The following is a 22,044-nucleotide window of genomic DNA, read 5'->3' as shown; positions in this document are numbered from 1 at the left end:
GGGTCGGGGATGGACAGAGGAATTTCTTTGACTTGTATTTACATTGCAAGATAAACATTTTGCAATTTAGTGCAGTTCTCAAAAAAAACTGGAAGCAGTGAATTTAAAAGTGGTTTTATAAGGGTACAGTTGGGCCTTGGTTAGCATTGCCTGATTGGTGTTTGCACAGTGCACAGGGTATGCATCACCCCTGTGATGATTTTCATTTTATAATATGTCAAACCAGAACAACCAGTTTACCACTGATGCCCTGCACATACAGCTCAGATGACGTGTACATGTACATAGGAGTGCCTTTGTGTATATACTGTATGTTAACATGAATTACCTCAATAGCCACTGTCCACAGAATGAGCTGGATCTCTGACTCAGGGAAATAAGCCTTGACTTGCGGAGACATCCCGATCAGTGCAAAGTTGGTCACAACAGCGATCACGCTCATGGCCTCAAAAGCGAGCTGAGCACAGAAACAAAAAATCAGTCAAAAAATGGAAAGCACTTCTCCACAGCATGGAGTAAGTGAATAACATTTACTGTGGAGGTTGAGGAAGAAAAAAGGTATTTCTTCCTCAACCTCCACAGTAAATGTTAAAACTCAAACTAAACCTAACTTTATCTCCGGGGAAGTATAATAGTCTCATTGACAGGTCATATTTCAGATGGTAGTGAATATTGGTAATAACAGAGGATTTCTGTATAATGTATTGATCTGAATAAAAGCTGAACATTTGGTTTAACACAATGAAGTATAACTGTGACTCCTTTATGTCAAAAAACTCCACATTGTTATATGTGAAACTATATATGTTAAGTGTTGAAATATCCAGCTGTCTTTGCTCGCACCTGCCAGACTCCGATGTTCGCTGCTGGCTCGGAGAAGGGTCGTTTAAACACGCGGCACATCTTGAAGGCATCAGAGTAAACCTCAGTGATGTTGTTCAACACCACCAGGACGGCAGCCAGAGGGTAGACGCAGGAGAACAGACTGACATAACCAAACAGCAGGAACTGTTCCAGGTAGTCATCAAATGTACCCTAAGAGAGGGAGAGAAGAGAAGAAGACAACTTGGACGTATATAAACAGAAATACAGACCTGATTAAGGTTAGGGTCAAGGTTAAGGCTGCAAAGGGAGGATGCAAACATACCAAGTACGTGCTCATGTCTGCCTCCAGGCGAACCTGGTCGGCTAAAGGAAGCTCTACGTCCTCGAGAGTTCTTCTCTTCTGGACTTTGTGGATCATCTTCTTGTTGCGTCTCCTCTGGAGCCAGTAAGGCAGGAAGGCCTCCATGAACTGATTCAAGATCTGACTGGTGATCAACAAGGTGGCCAGACTCTGGACATACACACAGACGAGGACGAGAGAGGTGGGGTGAGTGAAGGAAGAAAAGGAAGACAGAAACAGTAAGTAAAATAAGAAAGGATGAGAGAAGGGTGGAAGGAGGGAGGACCTACTTGTCTGAGCAGCACCATGTCGTGCATGACGAAGGCGATGTAGAAGAGCGAAGCGAAGCAGTTGAAGAAGTTGAACTAAAGAGAAAATGATGAAGCCAGTGATGATAATTTGAACTCGGATTACTGAAGGATGAAATTGGCAATATTTTGGAAAAGATAAGTAAGTCATTCATACTCACAACTAGTACTTTGAGGACCAAGTGATTCTGATATGAAGACTCTAGTCTGTGATTTTCTAAACACAAAGGGGGAAAATAGGGACTTTGAATACAAAGGATTGGCCCAAAAAAACAGCACATCTCTCATTACTTCACATAATGCAACATGCACATTAGTCAGTAGTGGGGGCAGAATTTCTGTTGTTGTTGCTGTTGTCATTATTACCAGTCACATGATTTTTATTATGTGAGTGTGTGTGTGTGTGTGTGAGTTAGTGGATGAGCCTTTGTGTCTTTGGGATGATAGGATGCATTTGTCGGCCGCATTTGAAGGAGCCGTTGAAATGGGACAGCCTAGTCGCGCTGCTATGATGCAATTGGTCTCCGAAAGGATGCAGCTCCTAACCTGAGACACAGCTTGTTACTGTGTTGCACTTTCTGGGTTGATACAATGAAATATGTTGCACTTGTGGCAGTGGCCCAGTTAATGGCAGCTGGTGTAGCATGACTTGTACAAACCGGGCTGGATTGACATTTCTCCCTCACACTGTTAGCTTGTTGCACTTACCAGATGAAATTACTTCCTCCTTTATTCTTACTGGTACATATAGTTGTGACCATACTTAACTAACTACAAAGCTCAAGCCAACTTTGAACCTGAAGTGAGACATTCTGAACAAGTGACAATAAGTGAAACATGTGCAGGTGCATGGTTCCTTGAAGAGGATGATGGTTTTCTCTTTAAAACCTCTGTGCACGTACACAGGTTGTGAACTCAGGGGCCAATTTTTGTACCAACATGGAAGCTTTATTATCACTAAATGAATCTGAGAGAACCTTGAGAGACCAAAACTAAGAGAAGAGTCAAAGAAAAGTCTGTAGGTGTCCCAATAGTCCTGAGAACACTGATGGAAAATACCATTCTGTACTCCTCAAAAAAAAAAAAATTCTGCAAATGACCCAAATAAGCCATGATGCTGGTATTATCATTACCCTTTAAACCACTTTGTTTATACGCAATAATTGTGATGTAATACGTGATTTTATCGAGAGTTGCTAGTGGTGAAGTGGATTGTGCAACTGAATACCCATTGACTCACCCTCCCCTTGACATGAAGGAGAACCTGTGGTAGCCTTCAGTTGTAATAAATGGTGTTTAATTTGTCCAGTTTGGACAATTGTAACAAAAGATGGTGGCCTCTGTAATGAGGACCCACTTGCAATGTAAATATAAAGTATTTAAATAGAACACATTCTAGGGTAAAGAAATAGACCCCTTTCACCCAAGTCTTACACACTGAACTTTTAAGATGAGATCTTTAAATTGTTTATTTTACCAATAAAAAGGTCCTAAACCTGAACATATCCACTGTCCTTTAAGTTAAAAACAGCTAAATGTCATCTGAGATTCAGGAGACAGATAATGTTGAGGATTTCGGCTTCATAATTGTTTTAAAGTATCAGTTGATGTCAATGTCTGATTTGATGTATTTTGTTTCTGTATCAACACTCGAGTGTCAAGTAACAACTCACCCCACTCTGTGAGGAACTCCGCAGCATATCTGTAGATGAGGTTCATAATCTCTATGACCACAGCGTAGATAACACTGGGGATGAACACCAGTATGCCGGTCCAGAATGTGGGATCCTGGTCGTGCAGTGTCAGTGCCCATCCTTCCATTAGGAAGTAGATCATCATTACGTAGAGGGACAGGTAGAGGCAGAGCAGGACAAAGGGCAGGGACACAAGGTAGACACGCAGCTGCCTCTTGGCGTTGGGGTAGAGCGGCTCCTCGCGGCCCGTCACAGGGTTGAACCCAAGGACACCATGGAAACCAGCCCGAGGTTCTTCAAAGGCTCTCTTCCTGCTCAGTGTGCCCCAGCGGTAGGCTAGTGAGGCACTGCCCCGCTTCCATAACTAGTGGAGGAGAGGTTCAGCTGATCACTTAGAGGTTAATCAATAAGGCTACGACAGAATATGCTTATACCATCCATCTGCTTGCATTATCACTTATTAGAAATTATTTAAAAGTCAAGTTCATTGACTGGTAGTAAAAATGACAGAATGAATTTGGTTTATTTGAAATCAGAAAAATCACTGTCCGTACCTCCAGGATAACAGTACACCAGACCAAGTTAAACACAGCAAAGACCACATATTTGTCGTAGTCCTCCCAGTCAAACAGACAGTAAGGTACTCCGATGAGGGCCATAGGCAGAAGGGCATAGGTGAAGTACTCTAGGAAGCCAAAGTAAAAGGCCAGGCCTTCACCATAGTAGTGCCTTATGTCATCTGGGGACAGAGGAGAAATAAGAGAAGAGGAATAAAAACATCCATCAAGGTAAGGAACAGCCCTGAGCTGGAACTCAAGACCCCCAGTCAGTGGTTGGGGCATATATCTTCATTGCCTGGACAATTAATGAGAAGAAAAGGGGGAACAGCTTTAGGATTAATCCACTACTATAGGGGTGGGGGGGAACAACTCCATTTTCACAGCTTTACCTCACCGAACCTGGTGAAGACTGCCTGATCTAAACTTATTAAACATTTATTTACGTTTACTCTGAGTTGTCAGTTAAGCTGCTTGTTAAAGGGATGAAAGCAGGTTGCAAACAACAGCTCAACTAAAAACTTGGCTGTTTATAAATCCAGAAAGCAGCCCAACATCAGAGTAACTGACATGACAGCAAGTTCAGTTTAAAAGAAATTGCTGGTGGAGGGTTAGAGTCTAGAGTACAGCCTCTGATCCAAACACACTTGAATAAGGGATTAATTCTACTTTACCAATAGACCATAATAAATACCTATCTTTATATAGTATATTATTCAATTTAATGTTGACAGGACGGTGTGATATTGCATTTTCAGATTATTTTATATTAAATATATAAATACGAATTAGTATGGATTGAAAAATTCCTGCAAAGTTAAAGTTAGGTCATTAAAAAAAAATTATAGTTCATTATCAAATAATAGAGTTTATATAGACCCACTGTGGTCCATGATTTATTTTCATGAATAATCAACATTTCAAAAACAACTACCCTCACTCCCCAATTTTGTTCTCAGATCATACTCTGGCTATTTCTTCCACTTACCAAGAGGCTGCAGGGACAACTTCACCTTCTTGTACCAGGAGAAAGACAGTCTCTTCAGCTCCTCCCTCTCGTGGATAGGAAACATCTGGATCAAGATCCCTTTGGACTGCATCCTGCGAACTAACACGGAAAGAAAATAGTTACTTCCGGTGTTGTGATTTTTCTGTAATAAATGTACTTCACCATCACTATCAAACCATACTGATCTTATTTTATAATCTAAATGATGATAAGCTGAAAAGTTACAATAAAGTGTTTTAATAAAGACTTATTTGCTTAGAGGTTTAAATTAAAGACAGATGTTGCTGCATTTGTATCCCTCACTTTTGTTAGTCTTAACTCCCTCAACAATTAAAAATGCAGCTTAAATGTATTTTTTAGTTTTACATACAGGCACATAATGACTATAGGAGCCAGCCCATTCTCCACAGTGTACTGTCTATATAGCAATAATTCCTATTGTCTGACACGGAGTGACTAAGTAGAAGTACATGAAAGCTCTATTATTTTATCTGCCATTTCTTGAGTGCATAATTTGTCGAAAATGATTACATTCTGCTTTAACACCATTTTTCAAACACAGGCACTGAATAGAGGCAGCCTATCTCCACTGAAAGTTCATTGCTTTCTTATCTCATGTTGGGAATATTTCACGGCATTTGCATATGTATTGTTTCCATACTGCAGCCACAGGCAGACATACTGTGTTTAGCCTGGTGAAGGCAGAGTTTTACTGCCTTATTTCGATAGAACTTATAATCATTACAATAATAACAAAATATGTAATGCATATATTCCACAATAGGTTTGGTGGCGGATAATTAAAAAACATTCATTATCCATTTAGAACAGCATTTAACTGTTATTTCTGTTCTGCATTAATTAACTGAAAAGTAAATCAGGGTTTAGCCTGTCGCACCATTAATGAAAAAGGCCCATTAAGTGATTTATTGGTCCAAGGTGACATCTATACATGACTTATTTTGTATAACAAACACCATAAACCATCATTTTTAATATTTATGAAAATTTAAAAAACAGAAGAAAGGAGTAATTAATCCTAACTGAAGATAAGCTTGAGCCAGATAATGCTTCTGATTTAATATTTATCAGAAAGTGGAGTGGACTTACTGATTAGCTGAGTGTTAATAGTTCTGGTGATGATGATGAGATGTAGTTAATTTATAGGAAAATCAAAGAACTTGTTCGTCGATAAAATAACCACATCTGCTTTTGTACAAGACACATTAGGAAAGATCCCCACATAGCAAAACAGTTTTGGCCCAGATTTGGACCACATCCCACATTCAGCCCACAGACCAAAAGGAAAGATGGCACCAGGGCAATCTACTGCTGTTTGCCATAGTGATACCACATGTCAACCAAAGGTGCCAAAAGTAGGGTTGGGTACCGAGAACTGGTTCCAATATGGAACCGGTTCCAATACAACCGGTACCTACCCGGACCGAAATGCAACGGAGATTTCGGTGCCTCATTTCGGTGCCTGAGCCAATGGAAGACTGAGGTCTCCGCTCGTCCCCCCTCCCCCCCCTCCATGAGTCGGCCGCGGTTGCCGGTGGACAAACTCTTGTCCCCGCGCTGCCCGCGCCCCGCGTCGCGTCAGGGCTTCCGTGCAGGTGGTGGGGGGGAGGATCTCCTCGCGAGACCTCTCCCCGGCGCTGGCTGCCCCCCCCCCCCGGGCGCATTTCCTCCGTGGCGGTGCTCCGCGACCGGCTCCGCGACCGGCTCCGGGGCGGCTTGGAAAGGCTCGGGGCGGGAGAAACGAAGACCACGCCGAGAAATGTTTCATAAAAGCGACCGCATTTTAGGGGGACGAAGGACGGCCGAAGCCTGCCTGCGACAGCCCCAGCCGCGGAGACACGGGGGTCTCCGAGTGATGGAAAAGCGACCCTCAGTCTTCATTTGGCTCAGGCACCGAAGTCAGAGTCACGAGTCAGAGTGTGTGTGTTTTGTATTTATTTTTATTTTATTAATTATTATTAAGTATAGTGTAAACTTTTGTTAACAGTTCGTATGTTATTCATAGTTTTAAGTTAAAAAGGATTTTGTATTTATTTATATTTATAATCTACTTTAAACAGTTAATATATTTGGCAATAAAAAAAGCCTTTCTTAGTCAAGCATCGTTTTGTGCACTTTTTTGAAAAAAGTATTGGTTCAGGCACCGTTTAGGCACCGGTATCGTTCTAAAAGTATCGGTTAGGAACCGGTATCGGATAAAAACCAAACGATACCCATCCCTAGCCAAAAGTGGACTGGATTAGCTTGAGGCGTAGACAGACACTTACCGATAGACTTCCCAGGGTAGAGCTTGACCTGCGTGTATCCTGGAACATGAGTTTCATCTTTGGCTCTTAAGGTGTCCAGCTCATGTTTAATGATGTACTGGCACTCGGCCATGCTGAGGAAACTGTCTCCATCACCTGAGCGGGTCCGAAATAAACAGTCACCATGACACTCAAAAGACAGGCATGTAACAGTATGAGTGTGACAATTACAGAGACTACTGTTTGTTCTGAAACTACAATTCATTTGACTTCTGAAGCATTGTGTGATACTTCAATTGTCATGATTAGACATAACGAAGTTTAGAAAAGTGGGTATAATTCAGCAATGCTCCAAACAGGCAATTTCCAGCAGCATTTAATTATACAATAATTATATATTTCATTATTATTGCTTCAAAATAAAATAAAAAGTGAATTATATGCATTATAGTTTCTCGGAGCCCAGAGTGACATTTTTAAACATCTTTGATATTTTGTCTGATCAAAAGTCCAAAAACAAAAGAGATTAGATTAACATTGATGTTTAACAGAGAAAATTGTTAATTTTCAAATTTTTTGCTAAGCATTCTGTCGACAAGCTAATCAAGAAATGAACTCCATTTTTGATCAGTTATCATTGTTTGGTCAAATTAACAAATAAGTATCAAACCAGGGTTTTTTAATCAGTGTGCTTTCAAATACCATTAATAGAAGAACCCTGGTGGTGAAACAGTTACAGGTCACGTAACATCACAGCAGTGTCCACAGTTCAATTCAGGCAGAAGATCATCTCTGCATGTCATACCAACATATACCAAAATAATAATCTTTAGAAAAACAATCAATTAGCAAATAAATAAGGTTTAACTTAACAAACATATCCTAGTGCAACTTAAGCTACAGTTTTAAAATATATTTTAAAGTAGAAATATTCACAAGCCAAACAAAGGCCTTCATGCAGAGCTCCCCTTAACTTCACCTTTATAGTCTTTGAAGTTGTGCTTGTTGTTGGAGGTGAACGCCCTCATGGATCCATCACTGAACTCCTTGAAGAGGCCCACCTCCTCAGCACCAGAGAGCAGCCTCTGCCAGGAGGCCCCCACCAGGAACAGGTTGGGGTTTTCCTTCCCCTGAGCCCCGACCCCAGGGCCCAGCTGCTCCACCAGCAGCTCAGCACCTGGGGAAATGGCAGGTTTAAAAACACTGGATGAAAAAATGTAATGTTAGGAGAGAGAAGAAGAACTCTACCTCCATTTTGCTGTTTGTCTCTTATCCTGCCCAGCAGCCATCCAATTGCCTCCTCCTTGGTATCTGAGACCAGCTCCACCACCACCAGAGGAGTGAAGGTGGAGCCACTGCTGTCTACTGATGGCCTCTCTGGCGACATCCCTTCTCCCTGAGTCCCTACACAGGAAAGGAGTGTGAAATGACAAGTGAAAAAGCGGTCTTCTATTTGTTTCCCAGCCATAAATCTGATTAAAGTAATTTCATGAATGTAAATGATATTTAAACACTTTTTATTTCTCTGAAAACTTATTAGGTTATTGGTGGTATTTGACCACTGGACACTTTGGGGCTGACGTATACAAAAACAAAGGATTTTCACAAATAAAGTTCCGAACTCAATGATAACCACTGAATTTCTCTGATATCGCTGACATTCATTACCAAACACATAGATATTTATAAAGGCTAGATGTCTCGGCCAACAGAGTCGAACGTCCGCACATGGCGGCCATCTTGCCACAGTCAGCTCGCTCACCCATAACATTGTGTTGGTAGTGGTACATGTACTTTTTAAGAGAAAATAAAATAAAATAATTCTTGATGTATATAAGGGGAATCTTGTACCTATTTTAGAACATTATTCAACCACTACCAACACAATGTTATGGGTGAGCGAGCTGACTGTGGCAACATGGTCGCCATGTGCGGACGTTCGACTCCGTTGGCCGAGACATCTAGCCTTTATAAATATCTATGACCAAACACACAAAGTATCCAAGTGTGCACCAAGTTCAATCAAAAGAAATAATAAGAATAATATAACAGAGCAGTGATAATGTGGAACAAAGGGCCTAGTCTAACAGGAATGACACAACCTTTTCACAAGGCGATTATCCAATCAGCCACAACAATCTCTAGATTTTTTACTCAGCCAAAAATAAAAACCATCCAGTGAGCACCAGTTCTGTGTTGATAAGAGAGCTCAGAGGAGAATGATCAGACTGGCTGGAGCCAACAGAAAGGCTACGGTAACTCAGATGACCTCTCTTTACAATTTTGGTGAGCAGTTCTCAGGATGAACAACAAGTCAAACTTTGGACCCTTAATACCAATCAATCATATTAAAGTCACTGCCTATCTGATTACTGTTGCTGCTTATCCCTTTATAGACACAGTTTACCATCTTTTATTGGCTACCTCCAGCAGGATTATACTCCATGTCACGGAGTAAACCTATAGTGTTGAGGTAGAGCAGGAGCTTGGCAGAATAAACGTGAAGCTAACACATCTGCAGAAATGATGTGATGCAGTCACGTCAACGTGGGCCGAATCACAGCTTGTGAAATCAATGACAAGAAGTACTGAAGCCGTTTGACATGAACTACCCATCATGTTCCTAATAAAGAGTAAAATACAGGGAACAATCAACCTATTAGTTCCAAAGACTTTATATCTGTGTGTAGAACACATATCTTGTAACCTGTTCAACTTATCTGCATCACACTTGGTATGAGTATTGTTAAATGCCCAGGGAAGTGCAGTGCCCAGTTGGGTTTGATTTATACAGGAAATTCCTTCAATATTTATAGAACTTTAATTAACAGGCAACCTGTGCTCTGTAGCAGTAAATGACAGTGTGCTAACTGTCAGTCTGGGGACCAAGTTTATCATGTCTTCTTCTACATCCTCGGGTAAACTACAGCAGCAGTTGGCAGTCAATCACCACCAGATTATTTTGAAAAGTAATTTTGAACAAACCTTTGAAATAACCGACATTCAATGTAAACAGTGATGAAGCAAATTCAGTTTCATTGAAAAACAATGACTTTAAAAATCTTCTTTGCAGATAAACCAGGTAGGATGAAGTTTTCTAACTTCACTCTGCACCATAGGTTTACAGAAGGCGTGTCAGGGTGTTTCCACCCCGGTAGGTACACTGAACTCTGACTATCAGCATGACCTCATCATCACTAGGCGAATCTATAATAACATGTGCACGGTCAATCGATTTATCGCAGATCCATAAACGGTGAGGCCTGAGGCCTGGAGAACAGATGACAGACAGTCTACTGACAGAAACAGCTGATCGACTCACACAGCCGGGGGAGGGGGGGTGGGTTATGTGGCAGAGCTGCTTTTCAGTGACGAAAGCATTAAAGGGAGGTGAGCAGGATTCATTCTCTATGAGGAATACACATGTAGTGTGTATGTGTGTGTGTGAGAGAGAGAGAGAGCGAGAGAGAGAGAGAGAGAGAGAGAGAGAGAGAGAGAATATGTAGCCTGATACTTACCCTGATCTCTCTTGCTCTCTCTCTGTATAGCTCTGTACTCTATTTTTCTGTGTGTGTGTGTCTGTCTGTAGTTTGGCTCTCACCCTGATCTATGTGTGATTGTGTGTGTGTGTGTGTGTGTTTGTGCTCCTGCCTTGGGGCGGCTGAGCTGCTGATGTGTGAATAGTCAGATTGGTGTATAAACTTCATTTCTCTATAGTGTGTGGGTGTGCGTGTGCGTGCGGGTGTGTGTGCGTGTGTGTGTGTGTGTGTGTGGAGGCTCCTGCACCCATAGGACGAGACAGCGCCGCAGATTGGAGCTGTCACATCCGCAAACGTCCTCTCACTGTAACTTTAACAGTTCATGTCTCTGCTCGTGTGGACATAACACAACATATGTTCATGTGCACAAACACACACACACACACACACACAGGTGCCGTGGCGTCATTGCGTCTATAAGCTGTTCATGTGACCAAATGAAGAACAACAGTTATTGCTCTACTCACCGCAGACCTCTTCTCTTTTTGGGGTTGACAGCGCAGCTACTTCCGTGTTACGCTTCTGACGCTGAGTGCGCTTGTTTATAAGCACGGACGAGAAAAGAGACACCCACCCCGGGCGGGGACTGCAGCTTCCCGGGCGTGTGTGCGGAGCGTGGCCTCCCTCCCCTCCCTTCCCTCTCCTCCCCAGACAGTAAATCAAGCGTCTTCATTCATAGTGACCTAATGTAAAAGGCTACCAGCACACGTGACGCGAGAAGTGTTGTTGCAGTATGGCCGAGCGAGCGGTGACTGCGAGCACAGGGTGAGTACTTCTCCAAACACGTCTAATCGTTATTACAGCGGTACTGAGTAGTTCTGTGTAGTTCTGTGTAGTTCTGAGTAGTTCTGAGTAGTTCTGTGTAGTTCTGTGTAGTTCTGAGTAGTTCTGAGTAGTTCTGTGTAGTAATGAGTAGTTATGAGTAGTTCTGTGTAGTTCGGTGTAGTTCTGTGTAGTTATGAGTAGTTCTCAGTAGTTCTGATTAGTTCTGTGTAGTAATGAGTAGTTCTGTGTAGTTCTGTGTACTTCTGTGTAGTAGCCTAATGAGTAGTTCTGTGTAGTTCTGTGTAGTTCTGTGTAGTTCTGAGTAGTTCTGATTAGTTCTGTGTAGTAATGAGTAGTTCTGTGTAGTTCTGTGTAGTTCTGTGTATTAATGAGTTGTTCTGTGTAGTTCTGTGTAGTTCGGTGTAGTTCTGAGTAGTTCTGATTAGTTCTGTGTAGTAATGAATAGTTCTGTGTAGTTCTGTGTAGTTCTGTTTAGTTATGATTAGTTCTGAGTAGTTCTGATTAGTTCTGTGTAGTAATGAGTACTTCTGTGTAGTTGTGTGTAGTAATGAGTAGTTCTGTGTAGTTCTGTGTAGTTCTGATTAGTTCTGTGTAGTAATGAGTAGTTCTGTGTATTAATGAGTTATTCTATGTAGTTCTGTGTAGTTCTGTGTAGTTCTGTGTAGTTCTGTGTAGTTCTGTGTAGTTCTGAGTAGTTCTGATTAGTTCTGTGTAGTTCTGAGTAATCCAGTAAAATGTACCTGCATGATGTCATACACTGTCAAAGCTGAACTTAGTTGACAAAAGTCCGGCACCAGCTGCAGTTCAAGTAAACACAAATAAACACTGACATGACACTGAAGGGAGAAACTTCCCGAGCTCACATGTACATTTACACACTTGATCTGTCATAGACATCCGTTCAGTAATAATAGGTGAAAATGCAATACAAGGAAATAAGAAACATATTTATGAAATTGAGCTAATACATACAGTGTAAACAATTTATATACAGGGAAAGGTGTTGCATATGAGCCAATGCATTGCACAGGCACAAAGGAGTTGCACAGATAGAGACATTCAAGGCAAATCACTGTAACTCAACCCTGTCACTACTCAGCTGCTGCTGTTTGTCCTTGTCTCCTGTCAAAACTTCTTTCACTTTTTGTTTCACTATGATCTGGCTGCAGCGTTGTTCAGAGACTGATGTCTGTTGTTGGTGTTCACAGTGTGGTCAGCAGTTTGTGGAACTACGTGGACACAACAATAAAGTAAGTCAGACCTCTGAGTGTCCATACATCTCTTGTGCTCTTGTTGTTAATGATCAAGTCCCTGTCCACTTAGGAAGGAGGTTTTCTTACTTTTTACTCACCGGAGGTTTGAGCTTCTCTCTGCAGAATGATGTAGGTACAGAGTTTGACACTGGAAAGCAGAAGGAGAACGTTTCTCCAACAATGTTCCAGGGTGCAACGGACCTCTCAGAGAAGTGAGAGACATTTAGTGAACTCCAGTTAAACTTTTTATTTATGCATACTCATGGATAACCTTTTTAACACAAGGTAATAGATTTGTCATTTCATGAATTTCCAATTAGGTTTTTGTCAATAAACAATATCAGACACACACGCATGGTCCTGTACTTTGCAGTTGTCCATTTCTGGTGTTGGAGAATAGGAACCCGCAATATGATTAACTTCCTGGTTTATCAAACCAAAAACAACACTTTGGACAATGCACTTTCCAGCTGTTGGCGAACATTGTAACACTATCAACAGTTAGCAGTTTATTAGGTGAATCCACTGTGGACTCAAATTAATCCAGTCAAAATCAACAGCACTGCAACAAGTCCTACCTTCATGAAATCATGTTTTTTTTTTTTTTTTACAAAACTGTGGTTATTTTAGAGGTCATACTTTGTGAGGCTGGGAAACATATTATTTTATAATACCTTGTCTAGTCCAGTTATATCACTGAGGGTAGTCAAAATATTAGAAACACCTATCCATCACCTGTTGTGAAATATCTAGTAGTACATTTATATGATCACATTATAGGGTGATTTGTCCTAAAGACGTGAATTTATTGGGGGACCAGAGAAATTTATAGAGGTGGTACAGATGAGTTTGTGTAGGAGGTGCAGACACATTACAAGGTAAGGAGGATGTAGCATGTGTGTATGAAATTATGAATTTCATTTAGAGTCACTTACAGGTAGAAGTAATAGTAATAATATGCACATAGTAAGAATATAACAACGTGAAACAAAGTAGAAACTTTGTTTCACGTTATTAGTTCATCGGGCTGCACTGAGTTGTCAAAATGATTTATCGTATTGAAGTCCGAGATTGAACCAAATAACAAAAGATATCTTTCATCATCAATGTTTTTTACAACTTTAAAACCAAACTGTGTCCATAGTCAATGATATTTGGGAAGTACCCTCTGCCTCGTTCAGAGTAACACTGAACAGCTGATATAGAGGATATTGGATTTGAGGCTCATAATCATAATAAAAAACAACATTTAGTCCTGATGTTGTCATGTGTTGTTTTTGATAAAAATTCCTGAATTCATCCCATAAAACCAGCTGGTTTATTTATCTGTTTTTCTCCACCTCTGTGTGACATAATGTCCCTGTATACCCTCTAGTTCATGAGGATGGTGCTCATAAACCTTCTCTCTGTGTAGGTGGTGCTGGATCCCCGGTTGGCTCCCACCATGGTGCCCCACTTCTCAGAGCCAGCTACAGGCTGCAGAGCTCATGATGCTCCGATGTAAGGATCAGTCCTACGCCTCTAATGTTGTGCATGTTTGTTCCAGATCGTGTGTAGGAGTTCAGGTGATAAAAGGAGATAACCATCTTTAATCATCTTTTCCAAATTTACCATGTCATTCCTCTCTTTTCTGTGTTGACAGGTGTAGACAGTTCTTTCTCCAAAAAGTATGTCCCCATATCCAGTGACAATCAGCTGTGGACCTTGACCTTTAGCAATGTCGGTGTGAAAGACAAAACCCCTTTGGTTCTGCTCCATGGGTTTGGCGCTGGTGTGGGCCTTTGGGCCCGGAACCTGGATGCTCTCTCTCAGCATCGGCCAGTCTTTGCTCTGGACCTGCTGGGTTTTGGTCAGAGCAGCAGACCTCATTTCTCTTCAGACACACAAAAGATAGAGGACCAGTTTGTGGAGTCTATTGAGCAATGGAGAGCTAAAATGGGTCTGGAGTCCATGATACTGCTGGGACACAACCTGGGAGGATACCTGGCTGTGTCATACTCCATTAAGTATCCAGGCAGGTGGGTGCAGTTTACGTGATTTCTGTTATCTCACTGAAGAAATTTTTATTTAAAACTATTTCATCATTGGGACTGATCTTGTTGATGTGAGCAATTTAAGTGTGATAAAAGTTAAACGAGTTATACGCTAAGATGATATGATTCACCCTGGAACATTCAGCAAATTAGACTTTCTGGCCAACTTTAAGAGGTAGCTGTCAGGTTTATTAGACTAATCTAACAGACAAGAGTTTTATATGTGTATCCTCGATGCACAGAGCAGATAAAATTGATGACACAACAAATTAAGAATTGCTTTGATTTCAACACCGCACATTCTCATTAGACGGGCTACTTCAGAAAACACGGATGGCAAATACTTGACAATTTTCCGCGGTCATTCTTCTCCACACAGTTATTTATGGGCGTAAGGAATGAAATTAGAACTTAGAAAATAAGTGACAAACCTTCCTCTGTACCCAATTGTCTGAGCATTTAGTATCTGAAGAGTTGATGGACACATATTTTCAGATTGATAGATTGAAGCATCAACTATTAAAGGGGAAAATATGACAATGCTGTGTTGTATTTGCAACTTGATATGGCCAAAAAGTCAGTTATTGCAGGTTAACGCGGCTGAAGATGGCCACATAATATGGATGAAAGCTACTGTAACAAGCCTTTAAATGGACCTTAAGTGGACACCACATTGGGTATATACCAGAATTATAATTTAAGCACTACTGTTGATTGAAATATAACTAAAGAAGCAGAAACTGCTGGAAAAAAACAAAAAAAACTCTGGATTGAATATGGTTTGTTAACATGACCGTAGAAAAACATGCCAGCATCTGTACAGGATATAGTTGTAGCAGTGTGGTTGTAGGTGCTGGTAACCAGTGATATCAGCAGTTTCTTCTATGCGTCTCTGCCCCCACTTGACTTATCTCTCCTAAATCACTCCCTCTTGCTGGGTCTCCAGCGCCAAGCTTCAGGCGGCACCTGGTCCTACCCAAGAAGCATTTTATAAAATCTCCTCAATCCTTTATCTCCCTGCTTCATCACTTACACTAAAAACTCCAACTTTTAACCCATTACTGTGAATGGCCTTTAGGTTAAAATAGGAGATGCTGTTATTCAGGGTCATAATGTCGTCATATTAGCTAACTGTGCTCATAGTTCATGCCATGGCCTAATCACAAAGTTGCTGTTTACTGACAGAAAGAAACGTCCAATTATAAATTGAGGTCTAAAGTGATTTTTATTGTGTAATGTTGAATGTTGAGCTGCAGTTTTGTAAAGGATTATTATTATTATTTGTCTATCACCCAGTGTATGTGATGATGACAGTAGAACATGAGTTTACTCATGACTCATGATTCATGGAGCTCTGCTTATTATACAAGCAGAGCCACAAAGTGGTCCCCGTGGCCATAGCAGCATTAGGGCTTAACGTTACAGAAGAGGAGAAGATTGATCCTCACACACTTGTTTCTGTTATTAATTAAGCTGGTGACAGGACACCATTACCCTTGCTTGCACTTGATTTCCTTGAGATGTCAGATGGTTGCCTGGCAATGTCTGGTAGACAATAAGATGAAGAAGAATTTTTACCCTTAGTTTTTATGTCCACAGTGATCAAACAAGACATAACTTGTCCATTTTGTATTTAGCTTAGTGCTAATTGTAGGCAGATTTTGCTACCATTAGACAGAGCTTGCATGTTTGTTGTTTCCTCCTGTTTCCAGTCTTTACACACAAGCTACCCAAACCTTATTTCTCAAAATGGTAAACTTTTCACTTTAATTTATTTTAAGATATATTCACAGGTCTGTTTAATCTATATCCCATAACAGAATACTAAATAGTCCAAAAATCACACATTATTTTTTGTCTCTGGCCTGCAGAATAAAGCAGATCGTTCTGGTGGAGCCCTGGGGTTTTCCTGAGCGCCCAGACACAGAAGAGTCTGACCGTCCCATCCCGATGTGGATCAAAGCCCTTGGGGCCATGTTCAGCCCGTTCAACCCCCTAGCTGGCCTGCGACTGGTCGGACCACTGGGTAAGACTGCAGCAATGACTTGGTAAAAGATAGATGAAAGAAGAGGGTATGAATATACAAATGTATGAGTACATAATTTTACAGGGTAAAACAGAACATTTGAGGAATAGACTGAATATTTGAAAAATACCATATATATTATAAGCTGTACACAATTTAAATATGATTGACAACTTATCAATACTTGCGATATGATGAGCACATGAATGCACATGTATTCTTGTAAAGCTGATTTCTTATGATTTGGTCCAGAAGATCATTTGAGGTGAAACCCTGGTACCTGTGTGCACTGTGACCCTTCCCATTGTCCCAGCATCTCTTCTTTGGCCTCTACAGGTCCAACCCTTGTCCAAACCCTGAGACCTGACTTCAAGAGGAAGTTCTCCTCCATGTTCAGTGACAACACTGTGTCAGAGTACATCTACCACCTGAATGTACAGACCCCCAGGTCTGTCTCTCGCTGCCTCTGTTACTGTTTCCCTGCCAAGCCTCATTCTCGCTGCTCATGTAAACAACTGGAATGAAAGCACTTCATTGCATTTGCTGCAGTTGACTTTCATTTCAGTTTTACTTTTATGTCTTGACATCATCATGTTCAACTGCTTGTTTGTTCACAGTGGAGAAACAGCTTTTAAGAATATGACCATTCCCTATGGCTGGGCTAAGAGACCAATGCTGCAGAGGATGGACCAGCTGCAGCCGCAAATCCCCATCACCATTATCTACGGCTCCCGGTCCAGCGTCGACAGCAACTCAGGCAGCACCATCAAGAAGATGAGACCACACTCTCATGTGGAAATCATTGTAAGTCTAAAGTGTCCTGGTGGACGGAAAACGAAATGAATGAATGCACAAAATCCAGAATTATGTTAATTGGGAAGTCAACATGTTTCCCTTGATATTTTGGGTTAAATGACAGAAATATATAAACTTCAGGCAATTGTGATTGTAAGCAAAATATTATATATTTTACACAACTCCTGATGCCGCTTGTTTTTTTGATGGTAAATAGATTAAATATCATATAATAGTTTAAGTATTTATTGTATTTGTTGATCAAGGTCAGAAAAAGCTTTACTGGAAAGACTAATGTTACTATTAGTCAATGTATTAAAAGTCATCACTTTCTTCTTGTGCTCATACAAAGAATTGGGTGTTCAAGCAAATGTTTTGCAGTTTCTTGGGAAAGATGCCTGTTTCTGTGGACACTGAAGAATACCGTATGTGTTCAGTTTGTGCTGAAACAAATCGCTCTTCTCCAGACCTCATAAATGAAAATGGAAGTACAGTTCAGTTGTCGGTTCATAAAGTCACAGGAACGACTTGCTGACATTGCTGAATGCAGTGGATAATCCTTCTAGCCCACCTGATACACTCAAGTCAGCTATATATATATATATATTTTCACAGACATTTTGGCATGTACCACTAGGAAAAGGACAGCTATAGGAAAGTGAATGATGGAAATTCCTTTTATCTACTTCCTTCTCTTAGAAACTCGTGTCTGTTACTCAAAATTTAATTTTTTGATTAAATTTTTTTTACAGATAAAATGAAATCTCTGTCATATTAAAATGACTTGGTATGTTTATTTACACCTTTATTTAGTCCCTGTTCAGACTTTGAAATAACATCCGTCCTGAGTGATCTGATCACACGTGGACAGCTCCAAGTACATGTGTAATGCACCCAAGACAAACAAGGTTGTCTTTAATGGTTTTGCTAACATATGTCCCTTTTCTGCTGTGAAAAGGTCCAATTAAGATACTGTATGCTCCCATAGAAGAACTGTAATATAAGATGTGTATTAAACAAAAGACCCCCTGGCAAACTACACTTCATGTAGCACTTCAACCGACAACTCTTAACAAGCACCCTGATAGACAGTAACACTCCTGAGTTGAGGGCTGCACGGTATAAGGAGAACATACGATATGAGACCACGATGTTGAATAGCGCTACAAATTGAATTATGAATTACATTTTTAACGTTTCCAGTCACCTGCTTCTCTTCCTCACTAAACTCTCTGTGCAGACGATCCGTGGAGCCGGACACTACGTGTATGCCGACCAGCCGGAGGACTTCAACCACAGAGTGTCGCAAGCGTGTGAAAAAGTGGCCTGAAGCAGAGGCGAGCCGTGCCATTGAACTCTGGAGAAAAAGGGGAGCACCAGTAACACCAGGCACATCACCTAGGCAGCTGGTGTAGAAGCACAGGATTCCAATTCCTCACGGCAGGAATAAGGAGTGTTTGTACATAAGAATATTCTAAAAGGAGGAGCACACTGATGCTCTATCTACTGAACAGGGGTTTCGGTCATGTTCTTAGAAATTTGGTAAATATGATATGAGGGATCAAGTCCACTCTTAAATGCTACTTAACAGTGATCCTACTCGAAGATATGTGCTGACGTCACATGCTACATTCTAAAGCACAAACCACAGCTGTAACGTCTTGGTTAATCGGTTTCGGTATTTTCTCAGAACTGCCTCCCAATGCAGTGAAGAAACAACCTTCATTCAGGGTTGAGCACATTTTCGTCCATATTTGGCCTTTAATATTTCCTTCTGTTTTCCTAACATGTGCAATAATTTGTATATAACTGATAAATATAAATTGAACAATTTATGAGTTTCATTTCATCATGATAAATATATATATATAAATGATATGGAAAATATCATAACTAGTACACCCTAAAGTACATCAGACTGAAACAGAATCAATGTCAGTGCATTCGAAGAGCTCAGTTACACTTCCTGTACAGAGCTTGATCTGTGCATTGTGGTTCTTCCATATATTCTGATACAGACAGGAAATACACTCATCAGTATATAGTTCTACTGCATCAGCACCAGGAAGTGGCTATAAATGAATCTGCTGCCTGTAATGTTCTTTTCTGTAGCACCTCTTCTCTGGGATTTTTTCATGCTCTGTTGTTTTACTCAAATTTTATTTCAACTGCATTCATTGTGAATTAATCAAATTAGCATTAGTCTAGCCCAGAAATGGGCTGAAAACTACGAAACATATATAACTTTTGCTTTCCTGTAGCCTGCAGAGAGTATACAGTTTGCCTGTGTGACGGTGTGTTAGCAGAGAAGTGCCAAAGATTTTCCACTGTACAGAAGTGATTCATACAGCATTAAGGAAGTTAGGGCCAAATGATAATACAACTTCAATTTTATTTATACAGTGCCAAATCATAACAAACATTATCTCAAGACTCTTTACAAATTAAGTTCCTGACGTTAAAAATGATATACACCCAACAATTCCCACAATTTGTGGCTTTTTTCCCCGAGCCCTCGATACACAATCCTCATCTCAGAGACACAATCATTTGAAAGCATTTTAGAGAAACTGTAAATTGAAATTTCTTATTTGCAAACTGGAAGCACAACTGACATAGTCACTATTACGCCTGTTTATTTCTTTTTCACGGTTGATGTGCAAACATAGGTGTCTGAATTCTGTATTTATAACAAGGGTCTGTCCATTTTTATTGACAGTGTAACGTGGCAGTATATGCACACACACTTCACATATCACACTTAACTGTTTTCTGGAGCTTTGACTTTCAAGATGGTGTTTGTTTGGTGTTTGTTAAAATAGGTTGTTTTGGTAAACGGCCTCGTGTCTTAGCTCTCACCTGATGAGCAAGTAACATTTAACTGTTAAAGGTTTTAGGCTTCTGGTAAATGCTTCTTGTTAAAGTCCTGTAAAAACAGAAACATATGTCTGAAGTAAATGACACTATTGGTGAGCAATGTTAGATTCCAAGGCTTAATAATTGTAATTTGTGCAACTACAAATGTTGATGTGGTTTTAAATTCTAGTTTTGCTTTTTTAACATCATCTGTGGTTGCGTAGCCGAAGTCCAAAACATACAGATTGCATTCTGGGGGTATACAGTTTACCAAGCATGAAAAGATTCAACAAAGTATCAGGTTGCATTGTGGGAATTGTAGGATCTAGCGATTGAGATAGACCCATACTAGGGCTTATAGTCAGGATATGTCTGACTACATAATCACTGATGTGCCCCTTACAAATAACAACTGCAGTGTGTCAATGTAAATTGAAATAATTGTCATTTCAAAGAAAACAATGGAATGTCTACTAAGCCTCTACGTATAATTAATGGACTTACATGCCTCTCTACCTCTTCTGCTGGTACTTTGGAAAGAATATTTTTTTTAGGCCTGTTTTTAGGTGATTTTATAAATTAAATGTTCTTATGTTTTTATTCCATAATATGAAATACACAAACTCAGCATTCAAAGAAACTGAAGGAAGTAAGTCAAGAATGCTCTTACTGTGAATTGATATTGGAAGTAATTTGTCACAAGGAAATAGGACTTTGTATTTTTGACTTTGAGTGTCTTGAGCTAGTCGCTTATTTGTTATTGTTAACTGGAAAGAAATTTGTATTGCATCTTTTATCTTGCCTCCAAAAATGTTCCCTTTTGTGACAGTTCACAAATTTCTACTTATTTTAAATGTAAATATAAATAAATGTTTGCCATAGTAGAGTTATGGTCCACTTGCTTTTGTCCTCTGTCACACATGAAGAATGTAGCTCTAACTTGTGTCTGCATCATGTGTTTAATCTTTGATGCAACACACTCATTCTGCTATTGCCCCTCTTTTGCTTTTCATTTCAATGGGAAGAAAGTGACTGATGAATCAACATTTCTCCTCCAGCTTCCCTTATCATTTCAGAGCTGTCAACCCTCTGCCAGTGAGAGAAATGAGTCCTGTGCGAAGGCCTCTGTAGTTTCCCAACCCAGCCGCTAGAGGACACTCATGTGTAGATGAGGAAACCTAGTGTCCGCTGTCTCATCTTTTTGGCACTTTCCATGTCCCCCTTTTTCATTCCATTTTAAATGACAGTAAACTGAAAACAACCAACGGTTTGATATGTTTACATATTGACACTTACTTAAAGATGTCTGTAGATTACAAGAACAAAGAGAATATTTGTTGAGAATCTCAAATGGATATGGTCTCTTCTGTTTCCATCGAGATCCGGATTTAAAATTGATATATATATTGATCGTAAAGACATCCTATCTGTTTTTATTCTCCCTCTTCAGTTGATAAATGGGAAATATGCAAGCTAAGTGAAATTATTTCCAAGTCATATGGAACCAGTGAAGGCACTTTTTGTCCCACTCAGACATTTAGGGAATGAGTGATGTGTGTATAATGAAGTTCCCTTCCACTGTTGATTAGCCTTTGAAGGAATCTTATTTTTTCTTGAAGGAGCTTCATCAGAGCTATGCTTTCGTATAAGAATATTACATCTTACAAGGGATTTGCCTCATACTGACAATTTTGTTTGTCTGTTCACTTGACTGTGTCGAACAACATCCCCACTCAACCAGACTGTGAAACCTCAG

The 22,044-nt window shown here is 40.3% G+C and overlaps 2 protein-coding genes across 4 annotated transcripts in view; one reads left to right on the top strand and one right to left on the bottom strand.

Moving 5' to 3' along the window:
- ano10a (anoctamin 10a) overlaps nucleotides 1–11,038 on the bottom strand; it is a 30,684-nt gene extending 19,646 nt beyond the window's left edge. Inside the window, exons 1-12 of one of the 2 annotated variants that reach the window (XM_061081293.1) lie at nucleotides 11,007–11,038; nucleotides 8,249–8,404; nucleotides 7,980–8,177; nucleotides 7,022–7,156; nucleotides 4,713–4,832; nucleotides 3,722–3,906; nucleotides 3,147–3,531; nucleotides 1,635–1,690; nucleotides 1,456–1,530; nucleotides 1,148–1,336; nucleotides 844–1,035; nucleotides 329–457 (exon numbers count right to left, since the gene is read on the bottom strand). In XM_061081293.1, the coding sequence (XP_060937276.1) occupies nucleotides 329–457; nucleotides 844–1,035; nucleotides 1,148–1,336; nucleotides 1,456–1,530; nucleotides 1,635–1,690; nucleotides 3,147–3,531; nucleotides 3,722–3,906; nucleotides 4,713–4,832; nucleotides 7,022–7,156; nucleotides 7,980–8,177; nucleotides 8,249–8,387 (1,803 nt within the window). In that variant the 5' untranslated portion in view covers nucleotides 8,388–8,404; nucleotides 11,007–11,038. Of the gene's footprint in view, nucleotides 1–328; nucleotides 458–843; nucleotides 1,036–1,147; nucleotides 1,337–1,455; nucleotides 1,531–1,634; nucleotides 1,691–3,146; nucleotides 3,532–3,721; nucleotides 3,907–4,712; nucleotides 4,833–7,021; nucleotides 7,157–7,702; nucleotides 7,793–7,979; nucleotides 8,178–8,248; nucleotides 8,405–11,006 lie in introns of those variants that run through there. The other variant, XM_061081294.1, reaches the window with a different exon arrangement.
- Nucleotides 11,039–11,262: 224 nt separating this feature from the next.
- Nucleotides 11,263–21,174, top strand: abhd5a (abhydrolase domain containing 5a). 2 transcript variants are annotated; one of them, XM_061080505.1, is made up of 8 exons: nucleotides 11,263–11,304; nucleotides 12,534–12,575; nucleotides 13,993–14,078; nucleotides 14,221–14,596; nucleotides 16,483–16,637; nucleotides 16,974–17,085; nucleotides 17,255–17,441; nucleotides 18,673–21,174. In XM_061080505.1, the coding sequence occupies exons 1-8, from the start codon at nucleotides 11,273–11,275 to the stop codon at nucleotides 18,760–18,762; spliced, it is 1,080 nt and encodes a 359-aa protein (XP_060936488.1). In that variant the 5' UTR covers nucleotides 11,263–11,272; the 3' UTR covers nucleotides 18,763–21,174. The 2 variants fall into 2 exon arrangements, with proteins under 2 accessions (XP_060936488.1, XP_060936487.1); XM_061080504.1 differs by having other exon boundaries at nucleotides 11,286–11,304; nucleotides 12,495–12,575.
- The last annotated feature ends 870 nt before the right edge of the window (nucleotides 21,175–22,044 follow it).

This window comes from Limanda limanda, chromosome 11 (assembly GCF_963576545.1).
Source record: "Limanda limanda chromosome 11, fLimLim1.1, whole genome shotgun sequence".
Taxonomy (NCBI): Eukaryota; Metazoa; Chordata; class Actinopteri; order Pleuronectiformes; family Pleuronectidae; genus Limanda; species Limanda limanda.
Note: the sequence above shows the minus strand (reverse complement) of the source record. Positions and strands in the feature narration are given on the sequence as shown.

Excerpts from the sequence above, each read along its gene's own strand:
- abhd5a (XM_061080505.1), top strand. The coding sequence starts at position 11,273 with ATGGCCGAGCGAGCGGTGACTGCGAGCACAGG. Across the intron at positions 12,576-13,992 it reads TACGTGGACACAACAATAAA|GTGGTGCTGGATCCCCGGTT; the intron begins GTAAGTCAGACC and ends CTCTCTGTGTAG. Across the intron at positions 17,086-17,254 it reads CTGAATGTACAGACCCCCAG|TGGAGAAACAGCTTTTAAGA; the intron begins GTCTGTCTCTCG and ends GTTTGTTCACAG.